This window comes from Vulpes lagopus, chromosome 2 (assembly GCF_018345385.1).
Source record: "Vulpes lagopus strain Blue_001 chromosome 2, ASM1834538v1, whole genome shotgun sequence".
NCBI lineage: Eukaryota > Metazoa > Chordata > Mammalia > Carnivora > Canidae > Vulpes > Vulpes lagopus.
This window is the reverse complement of record NC_054825.1, coordinates 144,321,673-144,338,247: the sequence shown is the minus strand read 5'-3', so window position 1 is coordinate 144,338,247 and position 16,575 is coordinate 144,321,673. Positions and strand designations below refer to the sequence as shown.

Below are 16,575 nucleotides of genomic sequence, written 5' to 3'. Positions count from 1 at the left end.
TGCGCTCGAGCTCCCGGGTTTCTAGAAACCTCGGGGCAGGAAGCCTTAAAAGGGAAGGAGGGAGCGAGGGGGCGGAGTGTCTGCTTGCAGGGAGGCTGTTTGCAACTTGGAGCGCCCCGGGTACCTGGCACCACGCGGCTCTGGAGGGAGACGCGGGCGCAGGGCCACGGCTAGAGTTTTCTTTTCCGGACACGGGGACCTGCATGAGGCCAGCGGGGAGCAAAGTGAGACGCGGAAGAGCCCAAAGCAGGCGAGTCCTGGTGCGCTCGGGCAGGGTCCGCCCGCGGCCCCCGAACGTCTCCCTGCGTCCTCTTCGCGGGTCGGCTCCCTCCGAGCGCTCAGGGGGCTTTCCGAGTACTAAATGCAACTGACATCTTTTTCTGAGCCAAAAAGGCCGAACCGTGAAAAATGCACGAACGCTTCGGGGGGACGGCCCGGTAGCCGCGCGCTGGGGGCGCCGCCGCCCGCCCCCGAGGCCCGGCGCCGAGGGGCGGGGCCGCCCGCTGACGCCGCCGGGCCGGACTGCGCAGGCGCGGGGCGCGCTCGCGGGCCGGGCAGTTCGCGCGGGAGCCGGGCGCCGGGGCGCCGGGGCTGCAGGTCGGTGGGAACGGAAGCGCCCGCGGGGCGGCGGGGACGCCGGGATGGCGACTCCGAGTAGGAAGTCGTCGACCCCAAGCACCGTGGCCTCCAAGAGAGCTCTCCCGAGGGATCCGTCGTCGGAGGTCCCGAGCAAGAGAAAGAGCTCGGCCCCGCCGGCGCCGCCGCCGCCGCTGCCATCGTCCAGGCCTTTCGTGGAGGGCTCTATCGTCCGCATCGTGATGGAGAACTTCTTGTGAGTGTCCGGAGGCCGCGGCGCGGCGGGGAGGCGGGCGGGGAGGCGGGCGGGTGGACGCGTGTGTCGGGGCGGTCGGCGCGCGTCTGCTGTGATGCGGGGTGGTTTTTATTTTTTTTTTTATTTTTTATTTATTTATTTTATTCATTCAGCCAGCGTTTTCTGAAGGCGTCACGGGGCGGGCAGCGGACGGGGTAGGGCCCGGATTTCTGTCGGCCGGAGTCACGGCCTACGGAGGGGAGGACGTGATGTGCGAATCCCTGAAGTAGGGGCGCTGGCAACTCCGAGGAAGCCACGGTGGAATCGGAGCAGCGGTGATGCTGTGGCCGCCTCGTGAGGAGTCAGCGGTCGCCAGGTGGACAAGATGGTGAAGGTGGTTCCGCCTGGAGGTGGGAACGTACAAGAGAACTAATAAGCCTCGCTCTGGATTGTTGGGCCTCCTAGCAGACCCTGGAGCCCTCAGCATCCAGCTCCTCCCCCCCCCCCCCCCCGTTCCTTTTCTTTCTCTCCAGGCAACTAAGAATCGTAATAATCGTTTGAGAATTTAGTAAATATCTTTTAACACAGATACTGTGTATCTCTCTAGCACCTTACAGTTTTGTTGGGCAAGGTCTTCCCACCCCCCCACCCCCCCTACTCCCCACTATTTTTTTTAAAGCTTGCACATGGGGGCTTAGGATAACAGAATTGTAACTACCAACGTTGTCGTTCCCGCGCCCCCGTATCTATCACGTACCAGGTATAGAAGTAGATGCTTTATTTACATAATACTCTGATTCTCTCCTGGCTTTATTTACATAATACTCTGATTCTCTCCTAACAACTCTTCATCTCCACCGATGAGATGATGTCAGGTTAATTTACCCATGTTATACTGCCAATAAGTAGCTGAATTGCTATATGAATCTAGATCAGGAAAGATAATCAAATGAGTTACCCACCACGATAATGCGTGTATGTATTTATATATATGTATGTATCAGGGTGCTGTGTGGGTACAGAGGCTGAAGTGGTTAATTTTATTCATAGCTGTGAGAAAGGGCTTTGTACAGGAGGTTATGAAAGTTTTAAGGGAAGAGCACTGTTTCAGAAGAAACCGCCTGAAACAGCTGTATTTAGGAAGTTCTAGTATTCTAGTATGGTTAGCATGTAGGGTGTGAGTGAGAGTGACGATGTGGACAAAGATGATACTCACGAGGTAGGCAGCTCTTGAGGATCTTTGTTCTCTATGCTGAGGAATTCCAATAATCCTGTTGGCAACCTGGGAATGGCATGTGATTTATATTACTCTGGAAGCAGTGTGAAAGATGATTTAGAAAGGGTCCAAGATTGGAAGCAAAGAAGACTTTTACAACGGTAAGACATGATTGGTTTTCGAACCTAGGAGTAACAGTGGGAAGTAGTGGAAAAGAGATTTGGCAGGATCTGGCTGCAGATTGGGAGGCCTGAGGGTAAGAGAGTAAGAGTATTTTTCTCAAGTCTCTGTCTTGGCTCTTGGTCGGATGTGGCCCTTTTCAGAAGACGGAGCAATTTGGGGAGAATAATGATAATTACTTTCTGGATCCTGTGATTTGAAGTTTCCCATGGGGGTGTCTAAAAAAGGTCTTCCATGAGCAGTATTTTTAGGGTCAGGAAAAGGCAAACAGGTGAGAGATTTGGAAATCATGCATAGAGGTGATTCTTGAAGTTGCAGAAACAGTTGAGGTTGCCCAAAAGGAAATATAAATTGGAATAGAAGGCCAACTGTGGTGTCCTGGAGGAATGCCAACACGTAAGGGTGAGCAGAGGAGTTGTTTGGATGGAGAAGGAACTGTTCAGGGAGGTAAGAGGAGAATCGTGGGAGAGTATTCTCTCAGGAGCCTAGGGGGAAAAGTGTTTCAAAAATATCATCTGCTATTTTGGCATCTGATACAGGATAGTGGAACTGAAAAGAGCTCACTGCATTCAGCAATTAGGAATTCTCTTACCCTTTGAAGCCAGGTAAGCGCAACATTTTGCAAGTCCTAGAAGAATGAATGAATGTGAGGAAATAAAGTTTGGATATGAAGAGGAGAAGGAAGAGGTGGCTGCAAAGTGCAGAGCTAGCCTGTTGATTCTCACAATGAGAGGATGCTGAGTTTTAAGAATGAGGGAGGAAGGGTGGGTCTGGAGAACCAAAGTGGCCCGAAAGAGTACTTCCTAGAAGAATTCCTAGGAGCAAACCCAAGTCCAGTGGGCTTGGGAATGGAGGGAGAGATTTCTGCTGATGGAAAATAGCATGTGCAAAGGCTTGGGAGAATAAATAAGTGTAAGATAGTCAGGAAGAAGTTCATGGTAGGTAGAATTTAGAGGTCAGATTAGAGAACAAGGAAGGAGATAGAAAGTAGGAAAAGATGATGCAAGAGTCCTATTTTTTCTTTTTCTTTCTTTTTTCTTAATGAGTGATCTCAGAATTGCTTGTCTACCAGCATGACTTGGTGACTGGATGATGGGGGGCAGAGGTGAAGAAGATGGTAGAATCAAAGATGATGAAAAACTTAACGTCTAGGTTTCTGATTTGGGCAGTGGGATGAATGATGGTACCATTCACTAAGAGACCACAAGAGTGGTTTTGGATTGGAAAGCTAATGGGTTTTAGTTTTGAATGTGGGATGTTTGAGGTGACTGTTGTGCAACATCCAAAGACAGTTCTGGAAGTGGTCATTGCATCTGTAGGTTACATGGGTTGACTTTGAGCATGTAGATCCTACCAGAAGTCATGAAGAGTATGTGAGATACCTGGCAAAATACATAGATGGAGAAGAGCATGGGCCTTTGACAGCTCTTTTCTGAAGGCGCTCAGAAAAAAAGAAAACTCACCAAAAGGGAATTCCCAATAAATATATTACAGAGTCAGACCAACTAATTTTTTTTTTAAATGTTTTGTTTGTGTGTTCTTTTTTTTTCTTTAGCAACTTTGTTGATAATATCTGTATGTTATAGGCCAGGAATTTTTCTTTTTCCTCTTGTTTTTATTATCTTAAACATCATTTACATCACTTGTTTTAGTAAGACGGTGGCACAGATTTTACAGCAGGAAATTGGGGCTTAGTGTTTTTCTGTGATGATGTTCCAAGGCTGGTCATTTTCCAGATGCCTGAAGTACCCAAGTTAGTTTCATTTTAACCATGACACTAAGGGTTTCTTTATGATCATGCTGGGAACAGAACAAAGTATTTGAAATGATAAAGTAGGTGGATGCTGTGTTGAGACGTATAGTTGGAAACCTCTCAGAAAATACTTGTTTACTCCCTGTATTTACATTTATTACTATGTGGCATTTCAGATTATTTGATTACTAAAGTGGAAGTGTACTTTGTTAAATTACTTATATACCTAGCAGGTTAGTAGTAGGGTAAGTTTTTATTCTTGGGGAAGTAGTTGTCAGCTAACTCAAACCATTTGGGAAGAGGATATTATTTGTAGGTTCGAATTTAGGATATTCAGAGACAAAGTAGATTATCGGAGTGCATTTGTTTCACATTTTGCTGTAGTTGTCCTTGGTGGCTAATACGGATTAGGTGCTTCTGTTGGAGATAGAAGATTAAAACTGCTGGACAGCAGGCAGCTTTCTGGTTTGAGGGAGTTTACAAAAGTGCTTGGTGATGATGCATTCTTGTTTCTTCCCATAGAAATAACATTTATTTGAATATGGACTAACAGTGGATCTTTTGGTGAACCTCTGGCAGGATATTAAAAGAAATGGATTTTTAAAAATTTGTAATAAAATGAAACCATTGAGTTTATATCTCCAGTTTGTAATTAGAATAGAAATTTGGACTGTTTCAAGTAGTAAAATGTGAGAAGTTGCTATTAAGCATTTTAATTCGAGAAATAGAAGTGAAAAATGCACAGATTTAAGATGAGCTGTGGCTTCTCTTCACATAATTTTTTTTTGAGATTTTATTTGAGAGAGCATGAGCAATGGAAGGGAGCAGAGGAAGAAGCAGACTCCCGTTTTCTTTTTTTTTTTAAAGATTTTATTTATTCATGAGAGAGACAAAGACTGGCGAGAGAGAGAGAGAGAGAGACAGACAGACAGACAGACAGACACAGGCAGACCCCATGCAGGGAGGCTGATGTGGGACTCGATCCTGGGACTCCAGGATCACATCCTGGGCTGAAGGCAGGTGCCAAACTGCTGAGCCACCCAGGGATCCTGAAGCTGATTCCCTTCTGAATGAAGAGCCCGATGTGGGGCTTGATTCCCAGGACCCTGGGGTCATGATCTGAGCCAAAGGCACTTAACTGACTGAGCCCCCCAGGTGCCCCTCTTACATAAAATTTAAAAAAATTATTTGTATCCTAGCTCTGATAAATTTTCTCATGTATTCTAATTATTAGAGGAATAAATAATATCAAACTTTGCTTTATTCAACAGACATATGTTTGAAAAGGACCTATGAAATCTTATTTTCTCACTGATAATCTTATTTCAGATTTGCATTATCACTTTCTCATTTCTTCCATTGATTTTCTTTTTTCTCTAGTTTATTAACAATGTATAAATACGTTAAAATGTAAGGTCAGCTGGCTTCTAAAGGAACTCCAGGAAGCCCTTAGATAATATAAACAAGAATAAATGTTTTTGTAAATAAAATATTCTTCACTTGTTATGTCTTAATAATTTAACCTCTTTATAATTCAGAACGTATGATATCTGTGAAGTGTCTCCTGGACCCCACCTGAATATGATTATTGGAGCTAATGGAACAGGGAAGTCTAGCATCGTGTGTGCCATTTGTCTTGGATTAGCAGGCAAACCTGCTTTCATGGGACGAGCAGATAAGGTGAGTTAATATAAGTACTTAAAAAAAAAAAAATCAGAGTTGACTTGCTTTTAGTAACAAATCACTTTCTATATCTCAGTTCCTTGGGTATCACAAAGATGTAGAGTTTGAATATAAAGAATGAAGTTTGCAGGTAGACTGCCGGGAGGAGATTGCCATTTCTAGAAGTATTTTGGACTTTATATGTAGAGAATTCTCCAAGTATGTAACACTATAATTTTTCAGACTAGTGTAGGATGTCGTTTTAAGTGTATTGCTGGAGGAAAGATCACTGTCACTTTGAACATTAACATCCTGCCAACATTTCATGGGGAGGAGGAGCCCTACCAAGGGCAGAAGGTTAAAAGAACAGCCTGAATTGATGGTCAGCCCTCACTTTTGTGGTTGAAGTTAGAAAGACTGGTGGCAAGAAAGCCACCAGTGCTGGACTGTCCCTGTCCAGAAGATGAGGCTGAGCAAGAAGAAGAGGTCAAGAGGGACCTTTTTCTCTATGATGGAAGTGAGCTTTCAGCCCATTGTTGAGTCTGAGTGAAAGGATGTGAATTACACACTCAACACTGATCCCCTGGACTGGGCCTTATGTGAGCACGTGATGGATTTCCTGGCAGATGGATGGGTGGATGACACTTTTGCAGATGAGTTGGTAGAGCTCAGCACAGCCCCGGAGCTTGAGGAACACATCATTTTCCATGAAGATCATAAAGGTTTTGTCAGGGTCTCGTAGAGCTGGCAAGACCTTGAATACCTTCTATTTTATGGCCGGCTTTGGCCAGGGAACAATCTACCCTGAAACTAGGCACATACATATTGTGAAAGGGTTTTCATCCTAATATGGAAAATAATTCAAATTTAAGTTCTTTCCATTTCTCTCGTTTACTATTCATTTACTACTTCTCTACAAATCTGTTCCTAGATTTTTGTGTGACATAATGATGGATAATAAAGTTGGTTTATCTCCTCCCAAAACAAAACAAAAATTACTATGAACAACATGAAGAATTCAAGCTTTATTAGCATAAAGTTGAGTGTATAGGTTTTTACAACTATGTAAATGATCAAAATCAGTAGGAAAAAAGTCAGCCATTCATTTTTTTTCTTAGAACACCAGAGACAATTATCCAAAGACCATTATCCATTATATGCTGCTCTAAAAGCAATCACTTCGTGTTTTACACAAAGAGTATGACTGTACCAGAATAACAGTACCAGCATCTGTTGAGGATGGAATGAGAAAATTAAAAGATAGTCCTACTCATGAACATGGGAGCAAAAATCTTTTTTTATTTTATTTTATTTATTTATGATAGTCACACACACACAGAGAGAGAGAGAGAGAGAGGCAGAGACACAGGCAGAGGGAGAAGCAGGCTCCATGCACTGGGAGCCCGACGTGGGATTCGATCCTGGGGTCTCCAGGATCGCGCCCTGGGCCAAAGGCAGGCGCTAAACTGCTGCGCCACCCAGGGATCCCGGGAGCAAAAATCTTAAGAAACTTTAGTCTGTTGAATGTAATACATAAAATGCATAATACATCATGACCAAATGTAATCAAGGAATGAGAGATTGAACATTAGCAGGAAATTAATATATCATGTTTATTTTTATCTTTTTTGCATATCACTTTTTTTTTTTTTTTTAAGGATTTATTTGAGAGACAGAGTGCTCACAGAGGGAGAGGGAGATCCAGACTCCTACTGCGCAAAGAGCCTGACACGGGGCTCAATCCCAGGACTCTGGGATCACGACCTGAGCCAAAGGCAGATGCTTAACCGAATGTACCACTCAGGCACCCTACATAACATTTTAAAGGAGAACTGGATGATCATCTCAGTGGAGGAAAAGCATTAAATTCACAGTAATTTATGATAAAGTCTTAGCAAATTAGGATTAGAAGATACCTACCTTTTTTAATTACGTAAAAGGTAAAACATACAACAAGTTCAGGAACAAGTCAGGGTTAACTACTAGCGCTTCTATTCAATGTTGTACTGGAAGTTTTAGCTAGAACAGTAAGGTAAGACAAAAGATGCAAGTTAGAAAGAAAACTGTCATTTACAGGTTTATAAAAAATCTGCAGTGAAAGAGACTACAGATAAGCCTTCTGATGAATTAATTTGGAAATTTATCAGGATTGCTAGATGTAAGATTATATAACAAAAAATCATATTTCCATACATTAACAGTGGACAGAAAAATGCAATTAAAAATAGATAACTATTTACAGTAGCACCAAAAGTGCAAGTTAATAGCAGTAAACTAATAAGACATGTAAGAGCTATATTTAGAAGCTATAAAATTTTATTTGAAAATATTGGCATTTGATGAGATGGACAGTTGTACTGTATTAATGGACAGGAAGACCTTGTATAAAAATGTCGTTCTTCATGTTGATTTACTTATTGAGCATCATTCCAGTCAAAATCCTAATGCTGTCTGTAGCAAATTACAAGCTGTTTCTAAAATTTAGGTGAAAGAATAAAGGGCTAAGTATAGCTAAAATACTCCTAAAGAAATTCAACAAAATGGAAAAACTTGCCTTATTAGATGTCAAGACTTAACACAAAGTAATAGTAAATTAAAACATCATATGGAATATTATTCAGATATAAAGAATGAAATTGATGTTTGCAACAACATGTTTGCCTAGAGGGTGTTAGACTAAGTGAAATAAATCTGATAAAGACACAAATACCGTATGATTTTAGTTGTATGAGAATCTAATAAACCCAGAAATGGACTCAAATACAGAACACACCAGTGGTTGCCAGAGGGGAAGAAGATGTGCGTTTGGGTGAACATTGAAGGAAATTGAGAAACAGACTTCCAGCTCTAAAAGTCAAAGGGATAAAACACAGTATAGGGAATATAGTGAATAGTATTATAATAACTTTGCATGGTTACAGATGATGACTACACTGACTGTTGAGCATGTGTAATGTATAGGATTCTTAAATCATTGTGTTGTATATCTGAAACTAATAACATTGTTAATTGTACTAAAAAAAAAAAAAAACCCCACCTATGGTATATTGGTGGAATATACATCAGACCACCAGTAATGTGATAGAATAAAGAGCCTAGATACAAAGCCATGGTGAGTAGACTCTTGATTTATGATGACTGACATTGTAGCTGAACGGGGAAAGATGGATAAATAGCACTGAGACAATTGCATAGGAAAAAAGAAATTGTATTCTCACACTTGAACACAGATCAGTTGCAAGTCGATTGAAGATCTAAATGTGATTGACAAAGTTTTTAGAAGATACTGGTATAGAGGAGAATAGCTTTGTGAATATCTTTTGGGTTAAATAAAAATTTATCAAGTAAAAGTATAGATTGAAAAGGAAAATACTGATAAAGTTAAACTCTTATCAAAAAGCACTATAAAGAAAAAGACCAGCCACAAATTGGGGGAAGGTATATATAACCCATATAACAAAAGATTGCTATTTAAACTTTTCGTAACAAAACAATAACAATTAAAAATGGACAAAAGCTGTACTGAGACACTGCACAGAAGAGGCAGCTCAAATAGCCAATAAATGTTGATCTTTGAACAACATAGGTTTGAACTGTGCGAGTTTACCTATATGAGGGTTTTTTTTTTTTTTCAGTAAATACAGTATGGTAGTATAAATGTATATTTTCCATATGATTTTCTTAGTAACTTGTTTTTTGTAGTTGTAAGAAAACAATATATTGTACACATAATATATAAAATATGTATTAACTGTTGACAATATTGGTAAGGATTCTGGTCAATAGTAGGCAATTAATAATTATATTTTGGGGAAGTCAGAAGTTAATGCAAAGTTTTATGCAGGGAGTTGGCACTCCTTTGTGTTGTTCAGGGCCCAACTATATATGAAAAGATACTCAACTTCAATAATGGTCAGAGAAATGGTCATTAATCCTGGCAAGGTATATTCCTCAGTGTCACAAAAATTCTGGCAGTGCCATGTGCTTATGAGGATATGGAATAATGGGAACTCTGATGCACTCTTGGTGGGAATATAAACTTATAAAGTCTTGGAAAAGGGCATTACCTAGTGAATCTGCATATGCATATACCAAATCTCTCAAATTCTTCTAGACAGCTCTTGTACATTAATACTAGGCAAAAATTATTAAAATATTTACAGCAGTATTTTAAAATAAATCCTCGTATAGTGACGTAAAATTGAATATTACAAATTAGTGAAAATAAACCATAGCTCATTGGTTAAATCTCAAATAATTTTAAGGAAAAGTGCTATTCTGGAAGAATACATGAGATATGAATTTATAGAATGGTCAAAACATTTAATATTTAAAGAGACAGCAAAACTAAAAAGCAAAAGGATGATCAAGTCAGCTTAGAGATTATATTTGCTGAGCGAGGATACAATAGTAGTGAGTTATATACGTGGAATGTCAGATACATGGTTAATGTTCAGTTCTTTAAATTTGTGATAGATGCCTGATTGTTGTATTCTTTCAAACAGTATATGAAGTTTATGTATAATGTTTGGTGTATATTTCACATAAAATTATGTTTTAAAAAAAGTTTGAGGGTTGGGTTAATCCAACTGGAAAATAGTTGTAAAAGTTTAAATGATTCTTTGTGTTTTTCTAAAACTACTGGGAAATACTGCAGTATTACTAAAATGATGCTATAGGTTTCTTAGCCAGGCTTATATTTAATGTGGGATTATAAGGTTGAAGCATATACCCTTAAGATTATAAATAAGCCTATTCAAAATATGTGTGTGTTTTTAATGCTATATGGAAGGCATTTATGAGGTATAATATTCCTAGATACTGCTCTATTAATAATTAGCCTTGTGACCATAGTCATTTGTCTGGACTTCAGTTTATTATAAAGATAGGGAGGTTGGGGTAGATAACTTCCAAGGACGAGTTTTTGTAAATATTGATGTATAGTTTTTTAATTGTCAAAAATCATTTATTAAATCCTTATCTCTCTGTAATCGTCTGCTGAATTGTACTCCAGACACTGTACAGTCAGAATGGTTTGGTGTGTAACAATTTCCACCAACCTTCCCATTAATTTTTGGCAATCAAAGACGCCAGATCTTACCCTTCAGTGGAAGGGATTTTTTTTTTTTAAAGATTTTATTTATTCATGAGAGACACAGAGAAAGAGGCAGAGACATAAGCAGAGAGGGAGCCCAGTGTGGGACTCAATCCCAGGACCCCAGGATCACAACCTGAGCCAAAGGCAGATACTCAACCCACTGAGCCACCCAGGTGCCTTGAGTGGTAGGTTTGTTTGTTTGTTTTTTTTTTGAGTGGTAGGTTTTTAAAGGCTGTGGAATGCAGGGTTTCTTAGGTGACAGATGGCAGACCTTCGGGCATCCCCAGATGGATTTAGGGGCTACATAAGTCCTCAGCAAAAATAGTTTTAATGTATTTACGGTTAAATCCTAAAAGAATTTACCATATTCTCTACCATCCATATGTATACCTCATAATAAGAGCTGCCTTGTGATTTTTTTTCTTGACATAAAGTATTTTAATTGATGCAAGCTAATGAGCAAATAGCACTCCTACAAAAATGCCATTGTTTTTCCTGTTTATGAAGAAATTATAAAACAGTGGTAACAAGTAACTTACACATTAATGGCAGGGTTGAGATTGGAACTTGGATGGTGTGTGTTAAAGCATGTACTCTTAATCATTAAGCTATACTTTCTAATTATGAGGACAGACCTCCTTTGTCATCTTTCTGGGCCTCAGTTCATCATCTGTAAAATGGGTATAATACCTCCGAAAGTTGCTCATGAGTATTAAAAATTTGTAAATTGCTTAGCACAGTAGCATATGGTAATGCTTAATAAATGTTCCCTTTTGTGGTTCTAATTGTTGTCATCACTGGTGTTACCACTATTAAAAAAAATTATTATTTATGAGATATATTTTCTGCCTTTTTTTTTTTTTTTAGAATTATTTAGCCAGATTGAAGATCCAATCTGTTGTTTTGTTTTTTTTTTGTTGTTGTTTTAGGTCCACAGTCTCTTCAAGATTATGCTTATGTCTATATTCAAACTAGATTAAATATGTCTACTTATCATGTAAACTGTACTTAAATTGTATTTGCTATGTGTATTCCTCTTTTTAAGAAAATGTCAATTATGTCCTCATTAGTAACAGGATGGGTAGTATTAGACTGGTTAATATTTAATCTGTGCTACTCCAAAGAAGTCTCCAGTGGTAATAAGGAGATTTGGTAAAGCTTTTGATTAATCCATAGAACCTATTTTCCTCCTGGCTTTTTTGCCTCTACTGAGAGTATTTAGTATAGAGGCTAAGTATGCAGACTCTGGAGTCGTATTATGTGGGTTCATTACTTACTCTGTCATTCCTTGCTCTGTATCACTTATCAGCTTTGTCGCAAGCTTTATGAGAGGCTATCTGGCACAGAGAATGTTCAGTAAATGGTAACTAATAGTATTGTTACTTGTGGGAGGAAACAATGGAAACAATTTCCCAAATCTGGGTAAGGGATGGGAGTGGACAGAAAAAAATAGTTATTGAAAAAATTTTAACTTGGCAAATAATAATGACTTTGCTAAATCTGTGATAACCTGGGAATGTCATCATTCATGCACTTTGTCTTTTTTGTTCTAGGTTGGCTTTTTTGTGAAGAGAGGATGTTCCAAGGGAATGGTTGAAATTGAATTGTAAGTGTTAAAAGTGCTGAAACCACTTTTTCCTGTATGACTTATGTTCATGCTTTCATGATAACTTTAGAAAAGAGTAATATTGTGGCATTATGGCATGAGTATTTATAATTAGAATATTATAAATAATATTTAAAGAATGTTTTATCCAGACAAGTAATTTTCTTATGTTTCTATTAAAACCTAAGTTGTAAGACTTTTCTTTCAGTAGAATTCTTAAAGAAGTTACCTCTCGGCAGCTATTTCTGATGGGTAAGAGTATTCAAGATGAAACCAGTTAACTATCCTTGGTATATATACTGTTAGTCTTTTAAACACAGATATGCTCATTGGTTAGTTGGTTTTTAGTGAGCGTTGTGTTTTGGAGTGTTTATAGAAAGTCATGGAATTTTTGAGCTTACGTAGCTTTTAAAGATCATCTGATAGCTTCCTCGTTTTATAGGATACGGGAAATGATCTTTCTACCCAAAAACTGTGGAAGAACGTTTTATTTATGTAGTGATGAGAAATAGGCACACATAGAGGTAAAAGAAAACAAGATTATACTCAATTTATTAAAAAAATATGGTACTATTTTACTGAAAGATGTAAAACCGAGACCTGAATAACAGGGAAAGCATACTTTGTTCCTGGAAACATAAAGCTAATGTCATTATGAACATGCCAATCCTTTCTTATTAATGTATAAATTTGATACAGTTCCAACTAGAGTATCAACAGGTAAGTTTGCAAGTTGATTCTAAAGTTCATCTGGGAGAATAAATGTGCTGGAGAACCCAAGAAGATTTTGAAAAAGCAGAATCATGAATAAGTCGTTTGTGTACCAGATGTTAAAGTGTACTTACTATGAAGCTGTTGATAATGGTATTAGTACAGAAAATTAGAGGAGCAGAATGGAAAATGTAGGGAGATCTAAACGTGTAAGAGAATTTATTGTAAAGATGGCAGTTTAAGCATAGGCTATGAATTACTCAAATTGAGATAAACTAATTGCTATTAATTTTTCAAAGAACATTTAGAGCTTTATCAAACATCCTACTTATATATCTAAACGTGTTAATGACTGAGTGAAAATATATGTAACTTTGAAAATAATAGAAAATTATATTATTTTTTAAATCTTAGGAAAAGGAAAGGCTATTCCAAGAAGAATAGGATACCAAATAAACATAAAAAGGAAGATAGGAAATTTAGATTACTTACAAATCCAGCTGAAAATAATGGTACCATAGTTAAAAATGAGTGAGTGACAGACGGGAGAAAACATTCTCGGCACAAATAACATGTACATGTCTTAAAATTACCAAAATACCAGTGTCTCATGCAAATCAGCAAAAATTACAAACAACTCTTAGAAAATAAGCAGAGAATTTTAATGCCAAGTAAAATAAATTGCCAATATGTATAAAAAGGATACAACTCATTAGTTGTAACTCGTCAATTTTGAAGGAAATCAAAATGAGGATTTTTTTTTCCTTTTAGTTTAGGAAAAAAAATTAAAAAAAAATTTTTTAAATTTATTCATGAGAGAGAGAGAGAGAGAGAGAGAGAGAGAGAGAGACACAGGCAGAGAGAGAAGCAGGCTCCATGCAGGGAGCCTGATGTGAGACTCGATCCTTGGGTCTCCAGGATCCGGCCCCGGGGTGAAGGTGGCACTAAATCGCTGAGCTACTGGGGCTGCCCGGTTTAGAAAAAATTTTAAATAAAATTTAGTGATGTGATGGTATAAAGAAGGGAATCCTGTCATGTGCTGTAGGAATGTTAGCAGTATGTCTTATTTGGCAGTATATATCAGATTTTAAATAAAATAATCTTTGATTCAGTTACTATTTTAGAGAATGTTTATTCATTTGCACATAATTAACTTTTTCCTAATTTTAATAGCGAGAAATTATAAACACTCCAGATGTCTATCATCTGATAAAAGGCTAAAGAAAATGTGGTATGTTCATAGTGACATCGGATTCAGCTATAGAAAGGAAGATCGATCCTCCAACAAGGGTGAACTGGGAAAACATGCTTTGTGAAAGAAGCCAGACACAAATACTGCATACTGTGTGATTCCACTTCTGTGGAATGTCCAGAATAGGCAAATCCGTAGACACTGAAAATAGATTACTGGTTGCTTTGGAATGAGGGGAAGAGAGAGTGGCGAGTGACTGCTTAACAGATATGGGCTCTTTTTTGGGGTGCTGAAAATAATTTGGAATTAGCTGGTAGTGATGGTTGCAGAACCTTGTCAATATGCTAAGAACTATTAATTCACATATTCCCTCACCTGTATACCTAAAAATGGTTAAAATGGTAAATTTTATGTCATGTACATTTTACCATAATAAAAATGCATTAATTGGTATATATAAAATGATGGGGTTTGTATGATATATGAATTACATCTCATTTTTTAAAAATTGCCAAGGATATGAATTACATCTCATTTTTTAAAAATTGCCAAGGATACTCCTGTGTTAGCCTTGTTACCGTTGATGGATCCCAGTGGTTTCTTATCTTTTACAACTGAAACAAATATACTAAGCCAGGAATATTTACAAAACACAGAGGTAGTATTAATATTTAAGTTTCAAAGTCTTGTATGGGTGGCTGCAGGTGTTAGCACTCCTGATTTTCTGCTTGGAATCACCAAGTCCCAGTTGTTTTCTTAGTTATCTAAAGAGGTACACTTTTTGGTGTGTAATAGCTACTAGCTGTTATAATCTAACCAGTGACCATGAACCAGAGTTCTGTTACCAGGTCTGCCACAGGGGAAGTTTGCCTAGTAATACTGTGGTCACTTGTTTGGGAATATGAAACACAGAATGACTCATCATTAGTTGAAATTGTTATTGATGTTGAATAAATCTGTTAACTGGTCACATATTTGTTGAATGGAATAATGGATAACATAATTCTGGCATAAATTTATGCCATCATTTTCAGATATTTCTTGAGTACGAATTCTTTGAGGGAGAGGAGAGACAGAGCATCTTTCTAATTTATGGTTAGGGGCATGAGGGGAGGGAAAGATAAATACATAGGTAAAATACATATTAGATTAGATGGTGATTAGTGAAGTAGAAAATTGAGTAGGAAAGGAGGATAGGCAGGGCGTGCCAGAGTGGAGTTAACAGTATTAAATAGGGTGATCCGGAAAGCTCTCACTCAGAGGTCAATACTTGAATAAAGACTTGAAGGAGATAAGGTGTTGAATTTGGAGGTATTTGGGGAAACAGCATTTCAGCATCTACAGATGCTAAGATGGAAATGCTACCCAGTTGACTCCATTGCACTGAACAAGAGAATAATAAGAGATGAGGTCTGAAAATACCAAGGATCTGGTTGAAAGGGGCTTGTAGGCCAGTGTAAGAACTTTAAATTTTTGAGTAAGCTGTGAACCCTTCAGGATTTGAGCAGAGGAGTGGTAGAAGCTGTCTTGTGTAGTAGTGTTATTAGCCTCCTTGGTTGTTTTCCCCTTGATGTGAAAAAAATTGGTTTATCACTTTTATTAGTATTTTTCAGTGAATTGACTTCTGCATTATTGTTTCTGTGCTATATCATGGTTTTCTGTTTCATTATTTTCTATACTTTACTAATTCTTCTTGAAACTTTTTTTTTGTGGTCTTTAATTTCTTAAAATGGATTTCTTAGTGCAAATTTTTAGTCTTTTGTTTTCCTAATATAAACAGTTAAGGTTAAAATTTCTCTCTCAATATTGCTTTAGGTCTGTCTCCCAAATTTTGGTATATAGCATTTTCCTATTTTTCAATTCTATTTTCTTCATTTTCTTTGAGTTCAAAATCAGAAGTTGTTTCAAAATTTGTAGTGATTTTCTTGTTATATTTTAATATTGATTTCCACTTTGCTAGTAGTACTGTGGTAAAAAATACGTATATTATGAATATATAAAATTGCACAATGTTAGTATGTTTACTACTATGTTATGTATATTATATATAGAACCATGTGTAATATTACTATATATTGTATATATTGTACATTTTATTGTGTATATGACCTTAGTGATAAGTAGTATAATATATAGCAGTGTACATTACTGTATTGTATGTTTTACTATATATGACCTTATAGTGATATATAGTGTAATACATAGTATTATATACAGCATAATACAGACTTATATACATAGTAGATATATATATAGAGAGAGAGTCATGTTACCAAACCTTTGAAATTTATCAAGGCATCCTCTTTGTAGTGAGCTTTCATAATTGTTAACTATTGAGTTGAAAGA

General features: G+C 37.9%; 1 protein-coding gene across 2 annotated transcripts in view; it reads left to right on the top strand.

Moving 5' to 3' along the window:
* The first annotated feature begins 511 nt into the window (after positions 1-511).
* SMC5 (structural maintenance of chromosomes 5) overlaps positions 512-16,575 on the top strand; it is an 87,704-nt gene continuing 71,640 nt past the window's right edge. For both annotated transcript variants that reach the window (XM_041743219.1, XM_041743218.1), the window contains exons 1-3: positions 512-832; positions 5,499-5,640; positions 12,274-12,326. In XM_041743219.1, coding sequence (XP_041599153.1) covers positions 642-832; positions 5,499-5,640; positions 12,274-12,326 — 386 coding nt within the window. In that variant the 5' untranslated portion in view covers positions 512-641. The remainder of the gene's footprint in view (positions 833-5,498; positions 5,641-12,273; positions 12,327-16,575) is intronic.